This window comes from Moschus berezovskii, chromosome 14 (genome assembly GCF_049115385.1).
Source record: "Moschus berezovskii isolate FMDL1 chromosome 14, NW_MosBer_1.0, whole genome shotgun sequence".
In the NCBI taxonomy this organism is placed as follows: Eukaryota; Metazoa; Chordata; class Mammalia; order Artiodactyla; family Moschidae; genus Moschus; species Moschus berezovskii.
The window spans coordinates 63055312-63078754 of record NC_142473.1 but is presented as its reverse complement, the minus strand read 5'-3'; the positions used below and the strand labels follow the sequence as shown (position 1 = coordinate 63078754).

General features: G+C 36.4%; 1 protein-coding gene across 1 annotated transcript in view; it reads left to right on the top strand.

Moving 5' to 3' along the window:
* Window positions 1-23443, top strand: part of KIF18A (kinesin family member 18A) — an 88367-nt gene that overhangs the window by 22794 nt on the left and 42130 nt on the right. Inside the window, exons 10-12 of the mRNA XM_055422695.2 lie at window positions 5263-5425; window positions 12895-13059; window positions 16625-16746. Coding sequence (XP_055278670.1) covers window positions 5263-5425; window positions 12895-13059; window positions 16625-16746 — 450 coding nt within the window. The remainder of the gene's footprint in view (window positions 1-5262; window positions 5426-12894; window positions 13060-16624; window positions 16747-23443) is intronic.

The window sequence follows — 23443 nt, the reverse complement described above, 5'->3', positions numbered from 1 at the left end:
GATCAGGTCATTTTAATTGTGATTATACAGATAATGAGAACCAGGTCTTAAGTATGGGATGGAAAAAGTAAAGCTAATTATGTCACTTATGAAATTGGTTTTTAATAGTTTCCATATTTTTCTTCTGTGGTGTTTTAGTCCCTTCTGGCTGCTACAACAAAGTACCACAGACTGGGTTGCTTATAAACAAAATTATTTCTTACAGTTCTGGGAGCTGGAAGTCCTAGATTAGTGTGCCAGCATGGTTGGATAGGGCTTCCCTGGTGGCTCAGAGGTTAAAGCGTCTGCCTCCAACGCGGGAGACCCGGCTTCGATCCCTGGGTCGGGAAGATCCCCTGGAGAGGGAAACAGTAACCCACTCCAGTATTCTTGCCTGGAGAATCCCATGGACAGAGAAGCCTGGTAGGCTACAGTCCACGGGGTCACAAAGAGTCGGACACGACTGAGCGACAGAATGGAAGGGAACGGATGGTTGGATAAGGGCTGCCTTCCATGATGTAGACTTGAATCCTCACATAAGCAAAAGAGAGGGAGATCTCTCTGCAGGCTCTTTTATAAGGACACTAATCCTGTTGATGAGATCTCCACCCTCATGACCTAACCACCTTCCAAAGGCTCCACTTCCAATACCATCACCTTAGGTGTTAGGTTTCATTCAACATGTAAATTTTGGGGGACACAAATGTGTTCAAGCAATAGCATCTGGCATTATCATTGTTCATATGGTGCATATAAATTGTGTCCACTCTTTCCTAACTTGATATAACTCTAATAATCCACTTAATTGAGTTTACACAATTAATTATTTAAAGGGACATCTCTCAATTATATAAGTTGACACAGAAAAATGATCTGTTTCATCTAAGTTTCTTAGCAGGTAAATTTAAAGAACAAAAGCTGTAATACAGTACTCACAAGCACTAAGATAATTTCCAAGTTGTTCTGATTGGCAGTAGTTGAAAAGCTTTGAATCTTGAGTAGTTCTAAGAAGACAGAAAGGAATTCTTGGATCAAACAAGTTTGAAGATTGTTCCTTGCTTAAGGAATCTAAGAAGTTTCCAAAGTACATGAACATATTGAAAGCTCCAGGAGGGTCATAGGAAAAGGAACCTGTTCACCTTTGATTGAAAGTTGAGTAAACCTCCAAAGCTAATTTTCTATTATTGCTAGTATGAGAAAGTAACCACATCTTAGCACTGATTACTCACGCTTAAAACTCTTGAGTTTTCAGAAGATGTCTTAGTGTACGTAAGGAAGACTAGTTAACAGTGATTTTCAAGTGTGTATTGAAGTTATATAAAATATCCTTGATTTGAAGAAAATAATTTTTTTCTGCCTCAGTTTGACCCTAGATGTTCAGATAACTTCTAGGAAAATAACACTTTATTTTTATAACTGTCTTGTAGTTTCTGATGATATTTAGGCCCACATTAATTTCATCTGATGACTACAGCACCTCTGAAATTTGAAATGGGGTATTGTTTTCTAACTCACAGATTATGTCATCCTTTCAAATCTTAATCCTACGCTCCCGTACTGTGCTGTTTCACAGATACAATAAGAAACAATTAAACAGTTATTTCTATCAGTGACAGTGAGGCCATTTTCATACAGTATAAAGTTGACCTGTGTATTATTAAGAGCTCTGCTTATGCCAGAGATTTCCTTAATAGTGTTTAGATTATTTTCTGTTAATCCCACTAACAACCCATTGTCAAGCTGAAGTTATACTTATAGTCTTATAATACTTTTTGTTATATTCTACCAACTTTACAGTGTCTTTTAAAAAATAACTTAAGTAAAATTGACTCCTCATTATTTGTTTACTCTTAAAGCTTCTAACTCTGCTATATCGTTAGTTGTGTTATTATAGTTTGTTAGTCAGATATGGGATTGGTCCTCATGTAACCAGATAGTTCTTTGTTGTTGCAAGTTTCTTGAAAATTAAAGCAGCCACCCACTGCTCAAATTTGGAGTCATTGCTTGCATGAAATTGCTCAGCTCTACTTCAGTTCAGTTCAGTCGCTCAGTCATGTCCGACTCTTTGCAACCCCATGAATCACAGAACGCCAGGCCTCTCTGTCCATCACCAACTCCTGGAGTTCACTCAAACTCATGTCCATTGAGTCAGTGATGCCATCCAGCCATCTCATTCTCTGTTGTCCCCTTCTCCTCCCGCCCCAATCCCTCCCAGCATCAGAGTCTTTTCCAGTGAGTCAACTCGTCGCATGAGGTGGCCAAAGTATTGGAGTTTCAGCTTTAGCATCAGTCCTTCCAATGAACACCCAGGATTGATCTTCTTTAGAATGGACTGGTTGGATCTCCTTGCATCCAAGGGACTCTCAAGAGTCTTCTCCAGCACCACAGTTCAAAAGCATCAATTCTTCGGTGATCAGCTTTCTTCACAGTCCAACTCTCAAATCCACACATGACCACTGGACAAACCATAGCCTTGACTAGAGACTAGACGGACCTTTATTGGCAAAATGATGTCTCTGCTTTTTAATATGCTATCTAGGTTGGTTATAACTTTCCTTCCAAGTAGGAAGCGTCTTTTAATTTCATGGCTGCAATCAGCATCCGCAGTGATTTTGGAGCCCAAAAAATAAAGTCTGACACTGTTTCCACTGTTTTTCCATCTATTTCCCATGAAGTGATGGGACCAGATGCCATGATCTTTGTTTTCTGAATGTTGAGCTTCAAGCCAACCTTTTCACTTTCCTCTTTCACTTTCATCAAGAGGCTTTTGAGTTCCTCTTCACTTTCTGCCGTAAGGGTGGTGTCATCTGCATATCTGAGGTTATTGATATTTCTCCCGGCAATCTTGATTCCAACTTGTGCTTCTTCCAGCACAAATTGATAGGCTTTTCTGGAGTTGGTATGGATTTGAATCATTGACATTCGCTTTCTGGTTGTTGATTCAAGAAGGAGATGCCCTGAGCTATGAACACTTATTTGGGCATTTTTGACACTTCAACCTGACTTAACCACCTATAAAAACTTTGAGTTGTAATTCACTCAACAGGTAAATAATTTGCATGTATTTATAAAGAAGGTAATAATACGGTTATATACCCCAAAGCCTTTGTCATTCTCTCACCAAAGCATCTGTCTTCTGAAATAAATATATGTAATACTTTTTATCGTATCAGTCATACTTCACATAGAATTTCTTTAATGCCATGAATTTTCATTGTCTTTAAGAAATATAATTTTTATGAAGTTTAAACAGGTAGAGGAAAGACTATATAGTATTTGCTCTCTGTTAAAGCTATTAGAAAGATAATACTCAAAAAAAATCTTAAAGCATAATTGTTAAGCTCCAATCCTTTGGCTACCTGATGCAAAGAGCCAACTCATTGGAAAAGACCCTGATTCTGGGAAAGACTTAAAGCATAAAGAGAAGAGGGTGGCAGAGGATGAGATGGTTAGAGAGTGTCACCGATTCAGTGGACATGAATTGGCAAATTTTCGGAGATAGTGAAAGACAAGGAAACCTGGCGTGCTCCCAGTCCACGTGGTCACAAAAGAAACAACTGAGCAACTGAACAATGAGAAAGAAAATACTCAAAAAAATCATAAAAAAGTATAATTGTTCATGTCCAGAGTAACTATATAACTTCACTTATGACTATACTAAGAAAACTTGTCTAGAGTTCATCATATGTCACGTAAAATTACTGGTAAAGATTTTGTTTTCTAGCTACGTGAATGTTTTAAATGACTAGAAAATAGTTATTAGTCAATCCCATAGGACTGTCTTTTTAAAAACATGATTTTTTTAAGAACTTTATTTGATACTAATTCCCTTCCTTCCTTCCTAACCACTAAACAACACCAACTAAAATAAGAATGGACCATAAAATTTCAAAACTGACAAATATTTAATTATGTCCCTGGGTAAAGTATTAACAGAAAACCTGAGAAATTATCTTCGTGTATAACCTAAAGATAACTTATCAAATCATTTACTGGCATTAGAGTTGTTGTAATGTGATACAATGAAATTGCAATGTCTGTACATACTTCTTATGAAATATTTATCAGTTTGACAAAACTTCAGTGAAGTTGATGTATTGTGGTTTATATTCATTCCCAAAAGAGTTAAGAACTCTTTACTACTGACGTAAACTGTCAGTGTTTTTACCACAAATCCTTACAAATACACCTAAAATTCTTGCCAAGGAACATTTATTTTTAAATGCATATATTGTCTTACCATTTTATTTTAAAAGGTTCACAGTTAATTTTTCTTTGAGAGTTTTGTCTATATGTGATTGTCTCTACTGTAGTTCAGACATGATCTGTGACCAGTATTCTGCTGACCCTGGAGGATGCAGGATTGCAGGCTCCTTTTGTTGTTTAATCACTAGGTTGTGTCGGATTCTTCTGTGACCCCAAGGACTGTAGCCCGCCAGGCTCCTCTGTCCATGGGATTTCACAGGCAAGAATCCTGGAATGGGTTGCTATTTCCTTCTCCAGAGAATCTTTCCAACCCAGGGATCGAACCCATATCTCCTGTGTGGCAGGCAGATTCTTTCCTGCTGAGCTACCGGGGAAGCCCACACTCCATTTAGGGCTTTCATAGAAGTGATTCCACTTGAGGTCGTTACGCATTTGGAGGAGATGTGAGTCATACTCCCCAACTTTGATTCCCTATATCTCTCTTGCATTTTGAAGGATTTACCACATTGTAAACTTGGATGTTTTGGGCCTTGGCATTGTCAGCTGACTCTTGGCCAGGCTGCAGGGGGTACCTGACCGTATGGTGTGTTTTTACTGTTGCAAGTTTTGAAGCTAAAAATCGGCTATCTCACTTTCCCTAGGGGGCCATAGAGGCACCATATGATTATGCCACACACTGCTTACTTGTTCACAGCGAGCCAACACCAAAACAACACACAATACTGTGTTTCTGGGCCTTGTGAATTGAGATAGTACAAGTCCACATTATCATCCTTTTCTTACAAACAAAGTATTTTATTTTTGGTAAGTTACTGGATTACACAGACAAAATACAGTGTATGACTGATACCATAGACCTTAATATACTGATATCTTTTAATAACATGATCTTTCTTTGAGAGGAGAGAAAGAGAAAGAAATCCAATGTTATAAAAATAATGTTCATAACCCTTTCCCAGCTATCTCACTTTCCCTAGGGGGCCATAGAAGCACCATATGCCCTTGTCCATGCAATTCTCTAAGTAAACGTCATTACCTATCACAAAATACTGAGATTCTATGTTTTATTTTTGTTAGATTTCAAGAAATTCTGAACTGCTTGTTCCAGAATCGAGAAGAAATCAGGCAAGAATATCTGAAGTTAGAAATGTTGCTTAAAGAAAATGAACTTAAATCATTCTATCAACAACAGTGCCATAAACAAATAGAAATGATGTGTTCTGAAGACAAAGTAGAAAAGGTATTTAACAACTTTATCATTAATTCCTAGAGATGGTAAAAACATGGAGGCTTATAATTCTAGAAGTTTGGTAGTGTTGCATAATCACTCGTCTACGAATACCTGGAAATTCTAGAGGAGATGGTGAAAACATTCTTTGAAATGTATAGTTAGTTCAGTTCAGTTCAGTCGCTCAGTCGTGTCCGACTCTCCGCGACCCCATGAATCACAGCACGCCAGGCCTCCCTGTCCATCACCAACTCCCGCAGTTCACTCAAACTCATGTCCACAGAGTCGGTGATGCCATCCAGCCATCTCATTCTCGGTCGTCCCCTTCTTCTCCCGCCCCCAACCTTTCCCAGCATCAGAGTCTTTTCCAGTGAGTCAACTCGTTGCATGAGGTGGCCAAAGTATTGCAGTTTCACCTTCAGCATCAGTCCCTCCAATGAACACCCAGGATCGATATCCCTTAGAATGGACTGGTTGGATCTCCTTGCGGTACAAGGGACTCTCAAGAGTCTTCTCCAACACCACAGTTCAAAAGCATCAATTCTTCGGCGATCAGCTTTCTTCAGAGTCCAACTCTCACATCCATACATGACCACCGGAAAAACCATAGTTGTGTACAAGAAAAATAAATAAATTCCTAAGTGTCAGAAACAAAAAGGAAATAGCTGTAAAATCTCAGTTAAATCTGTTGCTTTTGAGGGTTGACAGAATGCTTAACAGGAAGTTAACACACTCAGGAGAGTTGGGTACCAGAGTGGAGCAGAGAGAACAATTGACCCCAGATGCAGGCAGTAGTTTACAGCTTAGATCAGTAGGAGATTCCACCCACCCCATCCCATCCCCACCCCAGAAGAATGTTTTGTCACTGACATTGTTACAGTTTCCATTGCATCGGTGCTTTAAAAAAAAAGATAAACTTTGAATCAGTTTTATTATTTAATGTGGTAAAGTGCACTGCCATCCCCCTCATGCGCACAGACCGATTTCACTGCCCTGCGTTGATGTTTGCCGCTACTTAGATAAGGGGCCTGAGGGCGGCGGGATTCAGAAACGATAGTCCAAGAACTTGGGCACCTTTGCTCTCAGTATTGGGAGTGGACCAGAAGAAAACATGTTACCAGCTAGCACAGGAAAACAAGAAACCAAGCCTAGGGTGAGAACGGAAAGTCTCTTGATGACCATCATTATTGGTACACTTTTCGCAGGATTTTGAGGTTTGAATTTTTACAGTCCATGTGTTTTATTTCGCAAATGCCTAAAGTGAGAAATTAGCATAGGAAATGGCATCAGAGCAGTAATAATCTATAGGGAACTGAGTGGAAGCAATATAAAATCAGCCTAGTGGAACAAGCCTAGGTTTGGATTTTCAGTTCAAACCACTAATGAGAGCTCACTGTCCAAAATTACAAAACACTTGAAACAGTCCTCCACAAGCAAGTCAGCAGACTTAGCAAATATGATAGAACCCCCTCCCCCACAAAACATTGGATACAACAAACTGATAAAACCTATAAAAACAAAGTCATCAAAGAAGGAATCAAAGATGAAAATATATATATATGAGAAGAAAACAAATATAACTTATAGAAATTAAAGATTTATTTACTGGAATTTAAATTTTCAATTTATAGGCGTAGTACTAGGCAATATTTTAAATACTTGACATCCATTAACACATTTAATTCTCCAAAAATCCTGTGGGCTATATAATGTTATTATCCTTGTAATTAAAATGAGGAAACCCAGGCCCAGAGAAGTCACTCTGTCAAAGATCACCCAGCTCATAGAGTCCTAGCTACTATTTGAACTCAAGCAAGCTGATGCTGGAGCCTGAACTCTTGTCCCTGGAGAGAAGAGCCTGGTGGGCTGCAGTCCATGGGGTTGCAAAGAGTTGGACAGAACTGAGTGACTAAGTACAGCACACAGCACACAAAGAGAGAATTAAAAAACTGGAAGAGCTAAGGAAATCACACCAAATACAAGATAAAAGGATGGTAGATGTGAACAGGATGTTGTTATGTAAAAAAAAAACTAGAAAGTCATGCATTCATCTTGTAGATATCTTGAAGGAGATATGTTAATGCAAAAGGAGCAAGGATAATGTGCAAACTCTAAGGCTTAGAATTTTCTAGAACTAATAAGTTGTCAATAAAATGTAAATTCAAGTAAAATGAGTTGGAGGCAGGAAAGAAAAATGTATACTTGGAGGTGTGCAACTCCAGAGTACCAAAAATAAGAAAAATAAGCTCTTTGAAAATAATTCTCCCCAGTTTTGGTGTTCACTGATGGTAAGGTTAATTGCATTTTTAAGTACTTTTGTAATTTAATGCGTTTTCGAAGTAGTTTATATAATTTAATCACATAGAGATTAAATACATGAGATGCATTCACATATTACTTATTAAAACCTTTCTTTTGTAGATAACTCCCAGTCCTGTTAGACTTCCACCTTAACCGAGTCTTCTTTTCCCACTTTCCCAGAAATAAGTTATCTATAAAATTTTTACATATTTTTTTAATATCTGAAAACCATCAAACTTTTATAGTGCTTTAAAACACTAGCATTTTCGGTTTTTTCAGCCCAAAACATGGGAAAGATGTGATAGGCTAAGAAATTAATCATAAAGCATTAATAATGTGTCATGGATATGAGAATATCAGTTATTATTAAACTAATTATTAAAATTAGTAATTTATTTACTGAATATGCATTTATTATGCCTTATTAAAATATGTTTATTTTAAACCACTTTATTGAGATATATGATTGATGTTTAAAGAAACTCACAAACATTTAACATAGACAACTTGACAGGTTTGGAGATAAATATACACTAGTGATACCATCACCACAGTCTATGCCATAATCCTGTATCGCACCTCCTAAAGTTTCCTCCCGCCCACTTTATTAGTAGTAGTATTATATTAACAGAAACACTTAACATAAGATCTGTCCTCTTAATGATTCTTAAGTGTACAACAATACACTATGATTCAGCTTTTAAAAAAGAAGAAAATCATGCCATTTGCAACAACATAGGTGAACCTGTAAGACATGCTAAGTGAAATAAGCCAGACAAAGAAGGACAGGTTCTACATGATACTATTTACATGAAAAATCTAAAATCATCAAACTTGGAAGTAGAATTGAATAGTGTTGCCAGGAGTTATGGGGAAGGCAAAATCAGGAAGTACTAGTCAAAGGGTACAAAGTTTTAGTTATGTAAAACAATTGCTCCCAGAGATCTACTGCTGTACAGCATAGGGCCTATAGTTAGTAATGTATTAAATACTGAAATTTTCTTTTTAATTTTGTTTTTCAAGTGTATTTAAAATGTTCCTCACATCGTTTTAAGGCAGAAGAAGACTAGAATTTATATCTTTGTTTAAAATTTGTTGCTATGTACTTTTAACTTTCTTGAACTACAAGATTGTTGCCAGTATTTTTGATAACCTTCATGACTTCCAAATAATAAAATATCTCATAGGATTAATATTGGGTTGGCCACAAAGTTTACTTGAAGTTTTTTTGAAAAACCCAAACAAACTTTTTGGCCCACCAATATATCAGTTTGTTATTATGAAATCCCTACATATGTTAGTTAAATGGAATTCTAAAAAATTGCTATATTACCTATTCTAAAAGTTGTATGTTATATCTCAATTATTTCTATTTGCTATACTATAATTTACAGTAATAATAATATTTTTCAATTTTGTGTAGGTTTCCTTTAAATAAATGCCAGTTTTCTGAAAGTACAATTATCTGATTTATGTCTTGAAAAAAGGCAAGAAATTCAGTCATGGAAAGCTGATTGAGAACAGCTTGTTTTGAACACGTTTATATATATCCTAAGCATTGTGCTAGACACGATAGAGGTAAACAAAAGTATGAGACATTATAGTACTTCAGTAATTTATAAACCAGTTGGAGCAATAAAATGGTATAAAAATGACACAGCACTGTATGATTGTCATGTAAGGAATAGTGCAATAATAAAAATTGCTAATATTGAGCATTAATTGTTTGCCAGACACTTTACAAAGTCTTTTGCATGGAGTATTTCATTTAGGATTTATAACAAGCCTATGAGGTATATCCTCTATTACCACGGTCTGTGAGCAGCAAAGATACAGAGAATTCAAGTAAGCTGTCTAGAGATATATGCCTAATCAATGTGACTGAACCAATATTAAACTCTGGCTGTCTGGCCTCAGTCTGTACTTCTGAGGATCCTACTATACTATGAGTGCTAAGTGCTATAAAAGTAAAAAACAGTGACTTCTGGTTGTGGTGAAGAAAGGCTTCGTAGTAGAGAGATGAGATTTATACTGGGCATTTTTATGAAAAATACTGCGTGCATGCCAAGTCGCTTCAGTCGTGTCCGACTGTGCAACCCTATGGACTGTATAGCCTACCAGGCTCCTCTGTCCATTGGATTCCCCAGGCAAGAATACTAGAGTAGTTTCCATGCTCTTCTCCAGGGGATCTTTCCGACCCAGGGATTGAACGTGCATCTCTTACATCTTCTGCATTGGCAGGCAGGTTCTTTACCACTAAGTGCCACCTGGGAATCCCTGTATAAGAACTGTTAGTGGGGAAAAAAATGAAAAGGAACATCAGTTTGACCAGAGCACAATATTATCCATAACTATACTCAACACTTCCTGCCAATTCCCACCCCTTTGCCATAGCAGATGCCATTGAAGTGGTTGTAGTACTCTTCCTCTCTGAATCTGAAGTAGCCAGAGTTAACCACTGTGAATAGATTGGAAATGGCACATGATACAAGACATATTTTGCCATATTGGGAATTAATCAATTCTATTTCGAAGGGAGAGCCAAATTCTGGAAGCTTTGGCTGCCAGGAATTTTATAGTCTATTTTTATAGTCAAGAGGCAATCTTTGAAGCAAATAAGTAGTGTATTAGCAGAATTAGACTCAGGTTGCCATTTTTTGAACATTAGAATATTAATACATTTAACAAGTTTGGTCTATTTAATCCCAAGCTAATTTACCTAATAGTTATTTCTCTGTCTTACTTACCCTGTTGAATTGTCAATGTGTGTGATTGGAAACATTGAGACATAGAGTGAGGAAATAGATTTGGCTGATTTCTTTTTTCTGTTTGCATCCTTATGCTGTTTTTTTCAATACATTTGCCTTTTCTCATACCTCATTTTTGATCATTTCAATTGCTTTTCCAATTTTTATAGCTACTCTCATGAGACTAGGTAAGCAATGGAGATAAAACCTCTTAAGTTTATTGGCTGTAAACTACTGAAAAATGTAGAGAGATATCTAGAGATTTAGTTTGTTCTCACAGAATTGTCAAAGTATAGTTTTACTGAACTGCTTGCTAGGGTAAGTGATTTTTTATCTGTCTTGGACCCTCTCCAAAGAGGTTTACTCTCATAATTGCTAAAAGAATCTCATTGATTCAGCTATGAATGGTTCTAGAATATGGACTCTGAGAATAGTATTAAAGTGAAGCTCCTGGGTAATTTTATGAATGTATAGAGTTAATATACAAGTTACATTAATGAAATGATGAGTTCACTGTGTTAGCAGTCAGTTCTTTTGCACATAGCAGTAGTATTATAATATCTAAATTTTAGAATTACATGTTTATTCTTGCTCAAGACCTTTTATGGTATTTCGGAAATTGTATTAATAAAACATATAAAGCTTTTTCGAAACTTTAATAGGAAACAATTTACTTTAATGTGAGGGTTTAATATACATATTTTAGAATTTATTTCCAAACACTTACTTGATATTTATTTCAGAATAGTAATTCAGTAGGGATTACCCTGATGAAAAATGTCCCCATAAAGAACCGTCTTAGAGGATACATTTCATGACTGTAAATACAAACTCAAAAACATATTTCTTGAGATTTTCAGTCAAAATTTTTTAGTGTTAAATATGAGTTTGAGTGAACTCCGGGAGTTGGTGATGGACAGGGAGGCCTGGCGTGCTGTGATTCATGGGGTCATGGAGAGTCGGACACGACTGAGCGACTGAACTGAACTGAACTGATTGACTGCCATCGGACCCATAGATTATTTCCTGCCCTGAATTCTAAGAGTATCTGCAATATTTGTAAACATTAGAGAAATATGAAGGTAGTTTGATTTAATTGCCTTCCTTCAGGCAGGTACAATACATTTATGTTCACTTTTCAGATAAGCTGACTGAAGAGCCACACAGATTTGACTTGCCTAAATGTTCACACCTGCTGCATAGCAGGAAAAGTCAAGAAGCCATGTATCCTACCTTCTGTTGTATCAGTGGCTCTAAACTTTTCAGGTTTCTACTTTTAAAATAAAATTTTAGAACCTTAAATAGCTTTTGTTTATGTGGATTTCATCTACCTATATTCTGTATGAAATTTAAACAGATTTTCAAAAGTACATTATGTATTAGTTAAGAACAATTAATTACCCATTTCATGACAACATAAGTAACACTTTAATGAAAATAGTTGTTTTCTAAAACAGAAAGAGGCAGTAAGAAGAGTAACATTGCTTCCTGTTTTTGCAGATTTCTTCATTGCCTGATTTTTCCTCAAAATGTCAACCTTTTATGAAAGATAATAAGAAAATTAGAGAGTGAGGCCTTTAACCCAGTTCAAATGTAGTTCCTGCTCCTTTTTCATTTTTTTTCCCTCCATAGGTTATGTTTATCCCTACTTCCAAAACCACTGCAAGTGCTTGTTCTAACCTTTAGAGATGTATTGTCTCAGTTCCAGCCATCATATCTGATGATTATTGAGTTTAGTGGCTTTTGGCAGTTAGCCCAAAGAAGTCCTACCATTCTGCCACACTGTGCCCATGATAGTGTGCAGGACCCTTGGAGTAAAAAACTAGAAAGCCAGTTTTGAACTCAATTCATGTGTAGATAAAACACCAAAAATATTTGGGGTATCCATTTTGTGTCCTGAACCAACCATCAGGTGAGATCAGATGTTTATTACACTCAGATATAAGCTCTGTTTTCTGTCATTAACAACAACCAGTCTAAAGGCCTTATAGACAAAACCTTAGAACAATAGAATACTGTTTCTTCACATCTTTCAAACTGAAGTCAAGGTAAGAGCAGAATATGCATCTGCTTTGTTTTCAATGAGGAAATCACAGGAGTCAGGCCCCATATGAACTTTTCAAATGCAACATTTAAAAGCATATATTTTAGCAACAGCAAAAAAGAAGTTATAGTCTTCAGTTTGGCCATTGTTTTTCTTAAAGTCATAAATTCTCAACATGTAATTTTATAAAAATGACTCACAACTCAATTTCCTATTTTCCTGCAAGCAGCAGTATTGTGAGATTTCAAAGAGGAAATAGCTTTAAGTATAAAAGTATAGCCTAATTTAATAGGCTACAATAGCACACTTAAAAGGAAATATACCACTGTACTAATATCACATACATCAAATATCACAAAAGATTGACAATTAAATGCATTATTTTTCAGGCCACTTGCAAAAGAGATCACAGACTTGCAATGTTGAAAACTCGCCGCTGCTATCTAGAGAAGAAAAGGGAGGAAGAATTGAAGCAATTTGATGAGAATACTAATTGGCTTCATCGTGTCCAAACTGAAATGGGACTCTTAGGTCAAAATGGTCATATTCCAAAGGTACACACATGTTTTATATTCAGATTTATTTTCTTAGAACTAAACTCCTTAAACTCACTGTTGTGTAAATATCTCTCATAAGGCAAATTTTGGTTCATCTCTCAGATTTAACTGACTCATTTTACTGTTTTTAACTGAATATGGCTTCCACCTCCCTATTTACCTACTAAATTTCTTTTTCTTTACTTTCCGAAGAATAAAGTTACATTTAAATGTTTTTCTTAAGTGATTGCATCCTTTTATGAGGTCGTTCTTAAGTCAGACTGAAGTAATTCTATTTCAAACTTTTAGACTGATTTTAATTTTCATCATGTAGGTGGTTTAAATTTAATAAATTGATATTAGTTTTAAAATTAGTTTTAAATGTGGTCACCATTATTTGTATTATGGCCAAATAAAACCAGTTTGAAAGCTGTATGCATTTATGTTTATGTACTGAATTGAAAGTAGTCCATGAAAGTAGTAGAATGTAAATTAAGTATAATTGCATTAAGTATAATTTGCATTATACTTATAATCTAGTATATTCATGTAATTGACAGTCTAAAATATAGCCCATCTCCAACTAGAAAAGTACTTAAGAACTTGTTTAGTATTAAAAAAGCAAAAAAATCCATTGATGTTTACTAGTTTACCTTTGTTTTCCCATAATTATCTTAAGCTCCCAATTTTTAAAATGGTACAGTATTCTTTTTAGTAGTACTATTATTGCTTTTTTTTTTTTGCCTACTTATTAGCATTTATGAAGTTAATATGGTTCAGGTTATTTTAAGTAAATTTAAATTTTATTTACCATGGTCCAATCTAATTTTTCTCGGAGAAGAAACCCACTCCAGTACTCTTGCCTGGAAAATCCCGTGGACAGAGGAGCCTGGTGGGCTGCAGTCCATGGGGTCGCTAAGAGTCGGACATGACTGAGCAACTTCACTTTCACTTTTCACCTTCATACATTGGAGAAGGAATGGCAACCCACTCCTGTGTTCTTGCCTGGAAAATCCCAGGGATGGGGGAGCCTGTTGGGCTTATGTCAATGGGGTCGCACAGAGTTGGACACGACTGAAGCAACTCAGCAGCAGCAGCAATCTAATTTTTCTAGCAATCTGTCTTCTATAACTCTCTTAAGCAGAACTTTTCACACCCGAATATGAATCTAGAATTAGTGTTTCAATTCTTGTTTTTTAATGCATTTCATTATAAATAATTTGAAAAAATTAAAACTGTTTCTATTCCCATCAACCTGTCCCACTCTCAGTCCTTTTTTTAATGGATATTTTCATAGCTGAAATAGGTATCTACTTTTAAGTCATTCTTTCTTATATAAGCAAACTGAGACATAACTTTATGAAAAGATTTATTCACAGTCATACAACTCTAGACAGAGACCCAGTACTGTGACTTTCATATTGCTGCCCTTTTTTCTGTACCCTCCTGCATTATTTTCCTCTTAACCTCTCAAATTTATCCACTTCTGCATCTCCCATTACCATTACCCTAATTCAGACTTCCAGCCCCCCACTGTTGGACTGTATGTTTGGCTTTCCTACTTCCATTCATGTCCAACTGCAATCATTCTCTACACTGCAACTAAAATGAGCTTTCTAAAAAGTAACTTTGATTGAATCCCTCTTAAGTGCTTTCTCCCATATATAAACTCTCTATTATGATTTCCCAGGCCTACCATGGCATCCAAAAACCTCTCGTTTTATATATTACCTCTCATTATATTCTTACTTCAGTTATTACTGACTTAACTGTAGCTCTCATAATAGGCTGTGCTCTTCCAATCAGATTCAATCATTAGTGTATCAAAGCATGAAAAAGATTAAAATTGTAAGCTTGGTTTTTCAAAGATGGCAGACTAGCCAAGAATTATTATTGGCTAAAATAGTTATAGAATCAATGCTTGTCTCTTTAAGAGTGATACAGAAAGATAAAACAAGATTATCAGAAGTAAATAAGGAATTTTTTTTATTTTAATTGGAGGCTAATTACTTTACAATATTGTATTGATTTTGCCGTACATTGACATGAATCTGCCCCTTCAGTCAAGTAAAGTCATCTCTATAAAGACCATATTTGAGACTTCAGGTAGCATTTGTGTCATAGTCAAGCCAACTTTAAAATCACATGACTCATGAGCCAGAGCTCTAACTGTATCATCCTGACCTAACTCCCTGAAGAGAGTTTGCTCTAAAATACTTGTTGTTTTCTGAAATGTAGAATCATGTAGATAAACAACCCCCAACTTTAATATATCTCAGACATATAGAATTATATTGTTTCCTTGTCAAAGCACCCACCACTGGATTAGGAAGTATTACCTAAAAAAGAAAAAGAAAAAAGCCTTAAGCTTATAGTCAGTTGGCATTGCAGGTTGGTAAAGGAGTATTGAACACCTTAAGTGGATTATGAGAGTTATCTGTAGGAAGTTTCTTGGGCACAGCTACCGTTAAGGCTTTTTGTCTCAGCCTCTTACACTGTCCAAAATATTTCACTCCCTTTTATTGACTAAAATTTTCCCAATTTAAATTCTGAAAATGCTATTGGATTATTACCATTCATAATTTAATATAACCACTTACCTGACATTTTCCATACTTAAGGCTTAGTAGGTTTGAGGAAACAGATAGGTGGTAAATTAGAAAACATTTGGGCATGTGCACAAGAGGCTTAGGAAATGGGAGACTGCAAAAGCTTTTCTCGACTCTTGCACTAGGATGAAGCTTATACCAAGATTGGGTGAAGGTGAGAATTTTCTTTTTTTTTTTTTTGCTGCACCAGGCATCATCTTAGTTCCCTGACCCGTGTTGCCTGCTTTGAGAGTGTGGGGCTGTAACCTCTGGACTGTTGGGGAATTCCCCAAGAAATTTTTATTGTATGCAACTCCAGACACTGGAGTTGTTGGACACGTTGGACAGTTTGACACAGTTGACAGCTCCAAACACTGAACTAGTTTGAGACAATGCCTGTCATGGTGGTCTAGAATGGAGAATCTATAAGCAAATAAATAAATGGAATTGTTACTAATCAGTGCTATGACAGAGACTGTTGGAGGTGAAGAGTGTCCATCTTTAAATGTAATGCTTAGAGAAAGCCTCCCTGAAAAAGGGACATCTAAGCAAAAATGGACCAAATTAATGTATTTTCACAGTATTATATACAAGCTGGATGGATCAAGAAACTATTATTATAATAAAATTTGTTCTGAGACATTCAGTTTCCAAGGAAACTTGAAACTTATCTCATTGTAAGTTATAGACTACCTGTACCAGAATACTTGTTTTTCAAATTGTTTCTGTACACACCATTTCATATTTTTAAGGATTAAAACTCTTAACACCAATATGGAGAAGGAAATGGCAACTCACTCCAGTGTTCTTGCCTGGAGAATCCCAGGGACGGGGGAGCCTGGTGGGCTGCTGTCTATGGAGTCGCACAGAGTCGGACATGACTGAAGCGACTTAGCAGCAGTACCAACACCAATATAAAATAAGTTTTAATAATATTGATTTAACTTTAATATTCTTAAAAGAATCTGAGATATAGTTTATATTGTTTTCTCTAGGAGCTCAGTAAAGAACTTCATTGCCACCATCTACACCTCCAGAACAAAGATTTGAAAGCACAAATTAAACATATGATGGATCTAGCTTCTCTTCAAGAACAGCAACACAGACAGACAGAAGCGTAAGTACATGGGTTTACCTGTTCTAAAAATTTTAACACTGTGGACCTAAGGAACCTGAAGCATAGAAATTTAGGTTTCCATTGCCAAAAAATTCAGTTTTATCCAGTACAAAATACATTGCTATTTAAATGTCTGCCAACTTCAGAATCATGCTGAGTTAGAAAACACAGAGCAAGTGTAAAGGATGTGGTTCTTCTCCTCAGATTTTTTTATAGTGCTTTATAGTTTTGAAGACACTTTTTTAATTTTTTGTTTTTATGCAATATGTCATGTAATACAAAATTCTAAAGATCCCTCTACAGTGAAAAGGAGCCTGTCTTCTACCTGTCCTCTAGCCATCCTTTGCCCCTCTTAGAAACTACTACTATTAATACCAACTGAATTTTTAAATAGACAGCTTTTAAGCATTCATAATTCCAGAATGATTTTTTGCTATCATTAAAATGAAATCATTTAAATATATATATATTTTAACCTCATGTCCCAGTTTTTAAGTGATTCTATACTATCTCATTCATGCTCTAACTCACTAGCAGCTCCTTTTAATTTTTGAAACATAGTAGTAAAAAAGTATGCCTTGATCTTTATTTTTATTACATAGGATATGTCAGTCAATTTCCTTAGGTGTCACTTTCATGCTCTGTAAAAATAACAAATTTATTTCTCTAAAGGCTTTCTGCCAGTCTAAAATTCTACTGTAGTTCTTCTAGTGTTCTCAAATAACAATAACTAATTTTCCATACTTTTGATTTAACGGAAATTATATTAGCATAATTACTTTTAAAAAGAAGAAGAAAAAGAAAAACTTTAGGGAAATATCCTATGGATAGAAGCTCACCCTGCTCTCCCTATACTTTCTATATTTATACACAGAACAATCATTGAACATTCATTTACTTGTACTCACACCCCCTGCAAGAGTTAAAAGTTATCAAAGAGACAGGGAATCTGCACAGACCTGTGGAGAGTGGAAGCATGGCTCACTCAGGCAACTGGAAGAGGTTCATTATGGCTGGGACAGAGTGAGAAATGGGGCTGGTGAGGTACGTAGGTCAGACCTTGAAAGGCTTTATGTAAGATTTAAGGGAGCTGAGACTTCAAACCAATTAAGTGCTCATAGAAAAGGGAGGAAAAAAAGTCAGGGGAGCAGACGCGAGAGACGCCCGGCTCCTGCGGCGCAGACGCGAGAGACGCCCAGCTCCGGCGCAACCGACCACGTGCAGAATCGTGGCTGAGAGGAGCTACCCCGTGCCCAGGGTTAGGGCGGTGGCCGAGAGGATCTGTACCACGTCCAGGAGGCGGTGGCTGCTTGGGCACCGGAGGGCCGAGAGGAGCTGCTCCACATTCAAAGCAGGAGGGGCGGCCTTGAGGAGATACCCCTCGTCCAAGGTAAGGTACAGTGGCTGCACCTTGCTGGAGCAGCTGGGAAGAGATACTCCACGACCAAGTGGAATATAAGAATCCAGTGTTCTGGGGAGGAAGGAACAAGATGGCGGAGGGATAAGACGGCGAGACCACTTTCTCCCCCACAAATTCATCAAAAGAACATTTGAACACGGAGTAAAGTCCGCAAAACAACTTCTGAATACTGGCAGAGGACATCACGCTCCCAGAAAAGCAGCCCATTGTCTTCTAAAGGAGAGAGAAGAAATCCAGCTCCACCCACCAGAACACCGACACATGCTTCCCTAACCAGGGAACCCGGACAAGTCACCCGTCCAACCCCCCACACACAACGAAGAAACTACATAATAAAGAGAACTCCACAAACTGCAAGAAGAGGGAAAGGCCACCCCAAGCAAAGCAATATAAGCAAGATGAAGAGGCAGAGAAACACCCAGCAAGTAAAGGAACAAGATAATTGCCCACCAACACAAACAAAAGAAGAAGATATAGGGAATTTACTTGATAAAGAATTTCAAATTTTGATGGTGAAAATGATTCAAAATCTTGAAAGCAAAATGGAGTTACAGATAAATAACCTGGAGAAAAGGATTGAGAAGATGGAAGAAAGATTTAATAAGGACTTAGAAGAAATAAAAAAGAGTCAATATACAATGAATAATGCAATAGATGAGATCAGAAACACTCTGGAGGGAACAAACAGTAGAATAACAGAGGCAGAAGACAGGATAAGCGAACTAGAAGATAGAATTGTAGAAATAAATGAAACAGAGAGGAAAAAAGAAAAACAAATTAAAAGAAATGAGGACAATATTAGAGACCTCTGGGACAATGTTAAACGCTCCAACATTCGAATCATAGGAGTCCCAGAAGAAGAAGACAAAAAGAAAGACCATGAGAGAATACTTGAGGAGATAATAGTTGAAAACTTCCCTAAAATAGGGAAAGAAATAATCACCCAAGTCCAAGAAACCCAGAGAGTCCCCAACAGGATAAACCCAAGGCGAAATACTCCAAGACACATATTAATCAAATTAACAAAGATCAAACACAAAGAACAAATATTAAAAGCAGCAAGGGAAAAGCAGCAAATAACACATAAGGGGATTCCCATAAGGATAACAGCTGATCTTTCTACAGAAACTCTTCAGGCCAGAAGGGAGTGGCAAGACATACTTAAAGTGATGAAAGAAAATACCCTACAGCCCAGATTACTATACCCAGCAAGGATCTCATTCAAATATGAAGGAGAAATCAAAAGCTTTACAGACAAGCAAAAGCTGAGGGAATTCATCATCACCAAACCAGCTCTCCAACAAATGCTAAAGGATCTTCTATAGACAGGAAACACAGAAAGAGTGTATAAACTTGAACCCAAAGCAATAAAGAAAATGGCTACAGGATCGTACTTATCAATAATTACCTTAAACGTAAATGGGTTGAAATTTTCAAAAAGGCTAGGAAACAATTCTCATAGCCATCAATAATTCAGTGTTGAGTTCATGAATAGTTTTTAAAGTTTGGGACAAACTGTAGTATTTGCTATTTGAAGTACTATTTGTAATTGGCATATTACGATGTAACATTGGTCTTCATTTCCAACTTAAAACGCCTAAAAATGCCTAACAGGTTTTTAGATTTGTGAATTTTAGTTGAAATGTATTTTACGATGTTACTAAACCTGCAGAAATATTGAAATATTTCAGAGAACTTATTCACTGTACATTTAATTTATTTTATTTATAAAAGTTATGAAGTGTAGAAAGTTTTACTTGTTGGGTCAAATGCTTGTTGCTTCAAATGCTTGTTGCATTTGAAGTGCTAGTTACAAGAAAATCAAATACCTTCAATGTATAAACGCTATTAAGTTTTTAAAGGACTCTGGAGTATAAGTAAGTTTGTTTAAAGAAATTTAGTCTGTTCGACTTGAATCAGCTCTGTCAAACATTAATTAAAAGCCTCATTTAAAAAAAATAAATAAATAAAATAAAGATTCAGGAAAAAAAAAATCCTATTGGTAAAACAATTGGGAACTTAGCATTTAAGTAAATGTAGGTAGTTTAGTGTTTAGATAAATTTACATAAATTAGAGTTTGGGGTTAACAGATACATACTCCTATATATAAAATAGATAGTAAAGATCTACTGTATAGCAATGGGAACTATAGTCATAATTGTGTAATAACCAATGATGGAAAAGAATCTGAAAAAGAAAAAAAAAGTTATCAAAGAAACATTAATTTATTTCAACCATACTGTATTTGGTTTATCATAAAAATAGATTGGTATATTTAATATAAATTTTTGCCTCAAAATGGGCAAAAATTCTATTTATTTAGAAAACTGGTGAACTAAAACAGAGACAATACAATATAGTAGAAAGAATATGAGTTTTGAAGTTAGTCTTGCGTTCTCGTTCATGTAAGCAGTATGACTTTGCATAAATTATCCTGCCTCACTAACCTTTAGTTTTCTTATCTGTTCAATTGTAATACTTTCCTTATAACAAGTTTGTAAGGATTAAATAACAAAAAACATCAAATGTGATAAACTGTCTTAGCCTGAGCTTATAGAGTGAAGACCAAAAAAAAAAAAAAATGATTTTGTGTATATTCAAAGTGCTGAAAGAAAAAATTTTCAGCTATGAAGACTACCTAGCAAAGTTATCAATAAGAATTGAAGAAGAAATGAGTTTTCCAGATGACCAAGAGTTAAAGGAGTTCAAAACCACTAAACTGGCCTTTTAAGAAATGTTAAAGGGACTCTTTTAAGTTGAAAAGAAGGGCCACTGATTAGTAACAAGAAAAATGTGAAAGTATAAATCTCACTGGTAAAAGTGAACATATAGTAAAGGTAGTGTTTTAATCACTTAGAATGCTAGTATGAAGGTTAAAATAAAAAAGTAGTGAAAATAACTGTAACTGTAAGTAATAATAATTACTTAAGGAATATACAAGATAAAAAGATATAAAATATGGGGTGTTTTCCCAGAACTAGAGTGAATAATTCTAAAATTCGTGTGGAACCACGAAAGATTCCAAATAACCAGAGTACTCCTAAGGACAAAGTTTGAGAGATCATACTTTCAGATTTAAAACTACATTACAAAGCAGTCATGATCAAAACAGTATGTACTGATGTGAAAACAGACACATAGATCAATGGAACAGAATAGAGAGCCCAGAAATAAACCCATGCTTATATGGTCAGTTAATTTACAACCAAGTAGCCAACAATATCCAATTGGTGGTTCAGTCGCTAAGTCATGTCCTACTCTTGCAAACCCGTGGACTGTAGCCTGCCAGGCTCTTCTGTCCATGGGATTCTCCAGGCAAGAAGACTGGAGTGGGTTGCCATTTCCTTTTCCAGGGGATCTGACTGACCTGAGGATCATACCCAGGTCTCCCATATTGCAAGCAGATTCTTCACTATCTGAGCCATCAGAGAAGCCCGGCATGAATACATGAGTACATACAAATAAACATATGCCATACATACATGCACAAATGGCATGTGTCCTGGGTCTTTAAGACCACCTCCATGTTTGATAATTTACTGGAATGACTCACAGAATACATCATATGGCTGACCCCATGGCGGTGGTTTAGTTGCTCATTTGTGTCTGATTGTTTCCAACTCCGTGGACTGTATAGACCCCCAGGCTCCTCTGTTATGATTTATTAGAGTAAAAGCAGGCAAGACAGAATCAATAAAAGGAAAAGGTGAATGGGGCAAAGTACAAAGGAAATCACTTAGTTACAGGCATTTGTATCTTCATCCTGTGAACCGTACAGGATGTGCTTGAGTCCTCCAACAAAAGTTATGATGACCCAGGTGAAATGGTGTTTACTTTGGAATGTCATTAGGCTGACACTTAGTGCCCTGGGTTTTCACTGGGAGCTGGTTCCATAGGTACTCTCTGCCAAGCATGATGACCCAAAATTCTAACCTTTCTTAAAAGCAAAGCAGTTGTTCAGCATAAACCACATTGTTTGTACAAAGAGTTAAACACAGTGAGCCACTCTTAATAGTTCTGGGAATTATCTGAACTTCTCAAAATCTGTGTTTCAAGATACCACCCAAGGGCCAACCTTGTTGACAAGCCTTTCAAGGATGTCAACTTCAGACCTGCTGTGTAAACTCTTCTCTGCATAGCATCTGATTAGTATAGGTGCTCAACAAGTAATTATTTTTATTAACTTTCTGATTAAGAAGTTTTCCTTACAGTTGTTACCTACTGGGTTTAAGTGGAGTACTCCCCACAATCACCAAAAAGAAAAATATCACAATTTGTACAACTACCTAAATATTTAAGATTCCTAGCAATAAAGCAGTTATTTCCCAGTGTGTTAAAATTAAAATGCCTATTCTTTTCCCACTGTCCTATCCATACTTCGCATGGTTCCATTCTTCTGGACATCATGAGTAATATGGAACACCAGGACTAAGTTACTTTAAGTTATTCATGTTGTTTGACACCTTGTTGGTATAAAAGTTAGGACCATTTATAAGGCATTTCTTCAGTGAATATTCTTCATGGAGGTCATACATTAAAAGAGATGTTTAGTACTCCTCTGATTGACAGCAATAGGATAGATTTTGAATCAGAGCTAAACATCCAGCATCCCATCTTTTTCTTATATCCACCATATGCTGTGCTGTGCTGTGCTTAGTCACTCAATCATGTCCAACTCTTTACGATCCATGGACTATAGCCTGCCAGGCTCCACTGACTATGGGATTTTCAAGGCAAGAATATTGGAATGGATTGCCATGCCGTGCTCCAGGAGATCTTCCAGTCCCCGGGATCAAACTCAGGTCGCCTGCATTGCGGCAGATTTTTTACCTTCTGAGCCACCAGGGAAGCCCAAGAATACTGGAGTGGGTAGCTATCTCTTCTCCAGGGGATCTTCCTGACCCAAGAATTGAGCATGGGTCTCCTGCATTGCAGGCAGATTCTTTACCAGCTGAGCTACCAGAGAAGCCCTATACTCACCATACTTTCCTGCAGTTTTCTCCTTTGAAAATTATTGCTTTAGCTCATAAAGAACTAACTTCAAGGAGAGGTCAGTTTTGTTCGTTTGTTATTTTTTTCTAATCTTATATACCTAAGATGAGCTTCATCATTTGACAGTGTATTAATATTTCATTTCAATCTCATATTATTTAGTAACAATAGCAACACTTTTTTTTTCTGCTGCGCTGTCTTCATTGCTGCATAGGCTTTCTCTAGTTGGGATGAGCAGGAGCTTCTCATTGTAGTGGCTTCTCTTGTTGTAGACCATGGGCTCT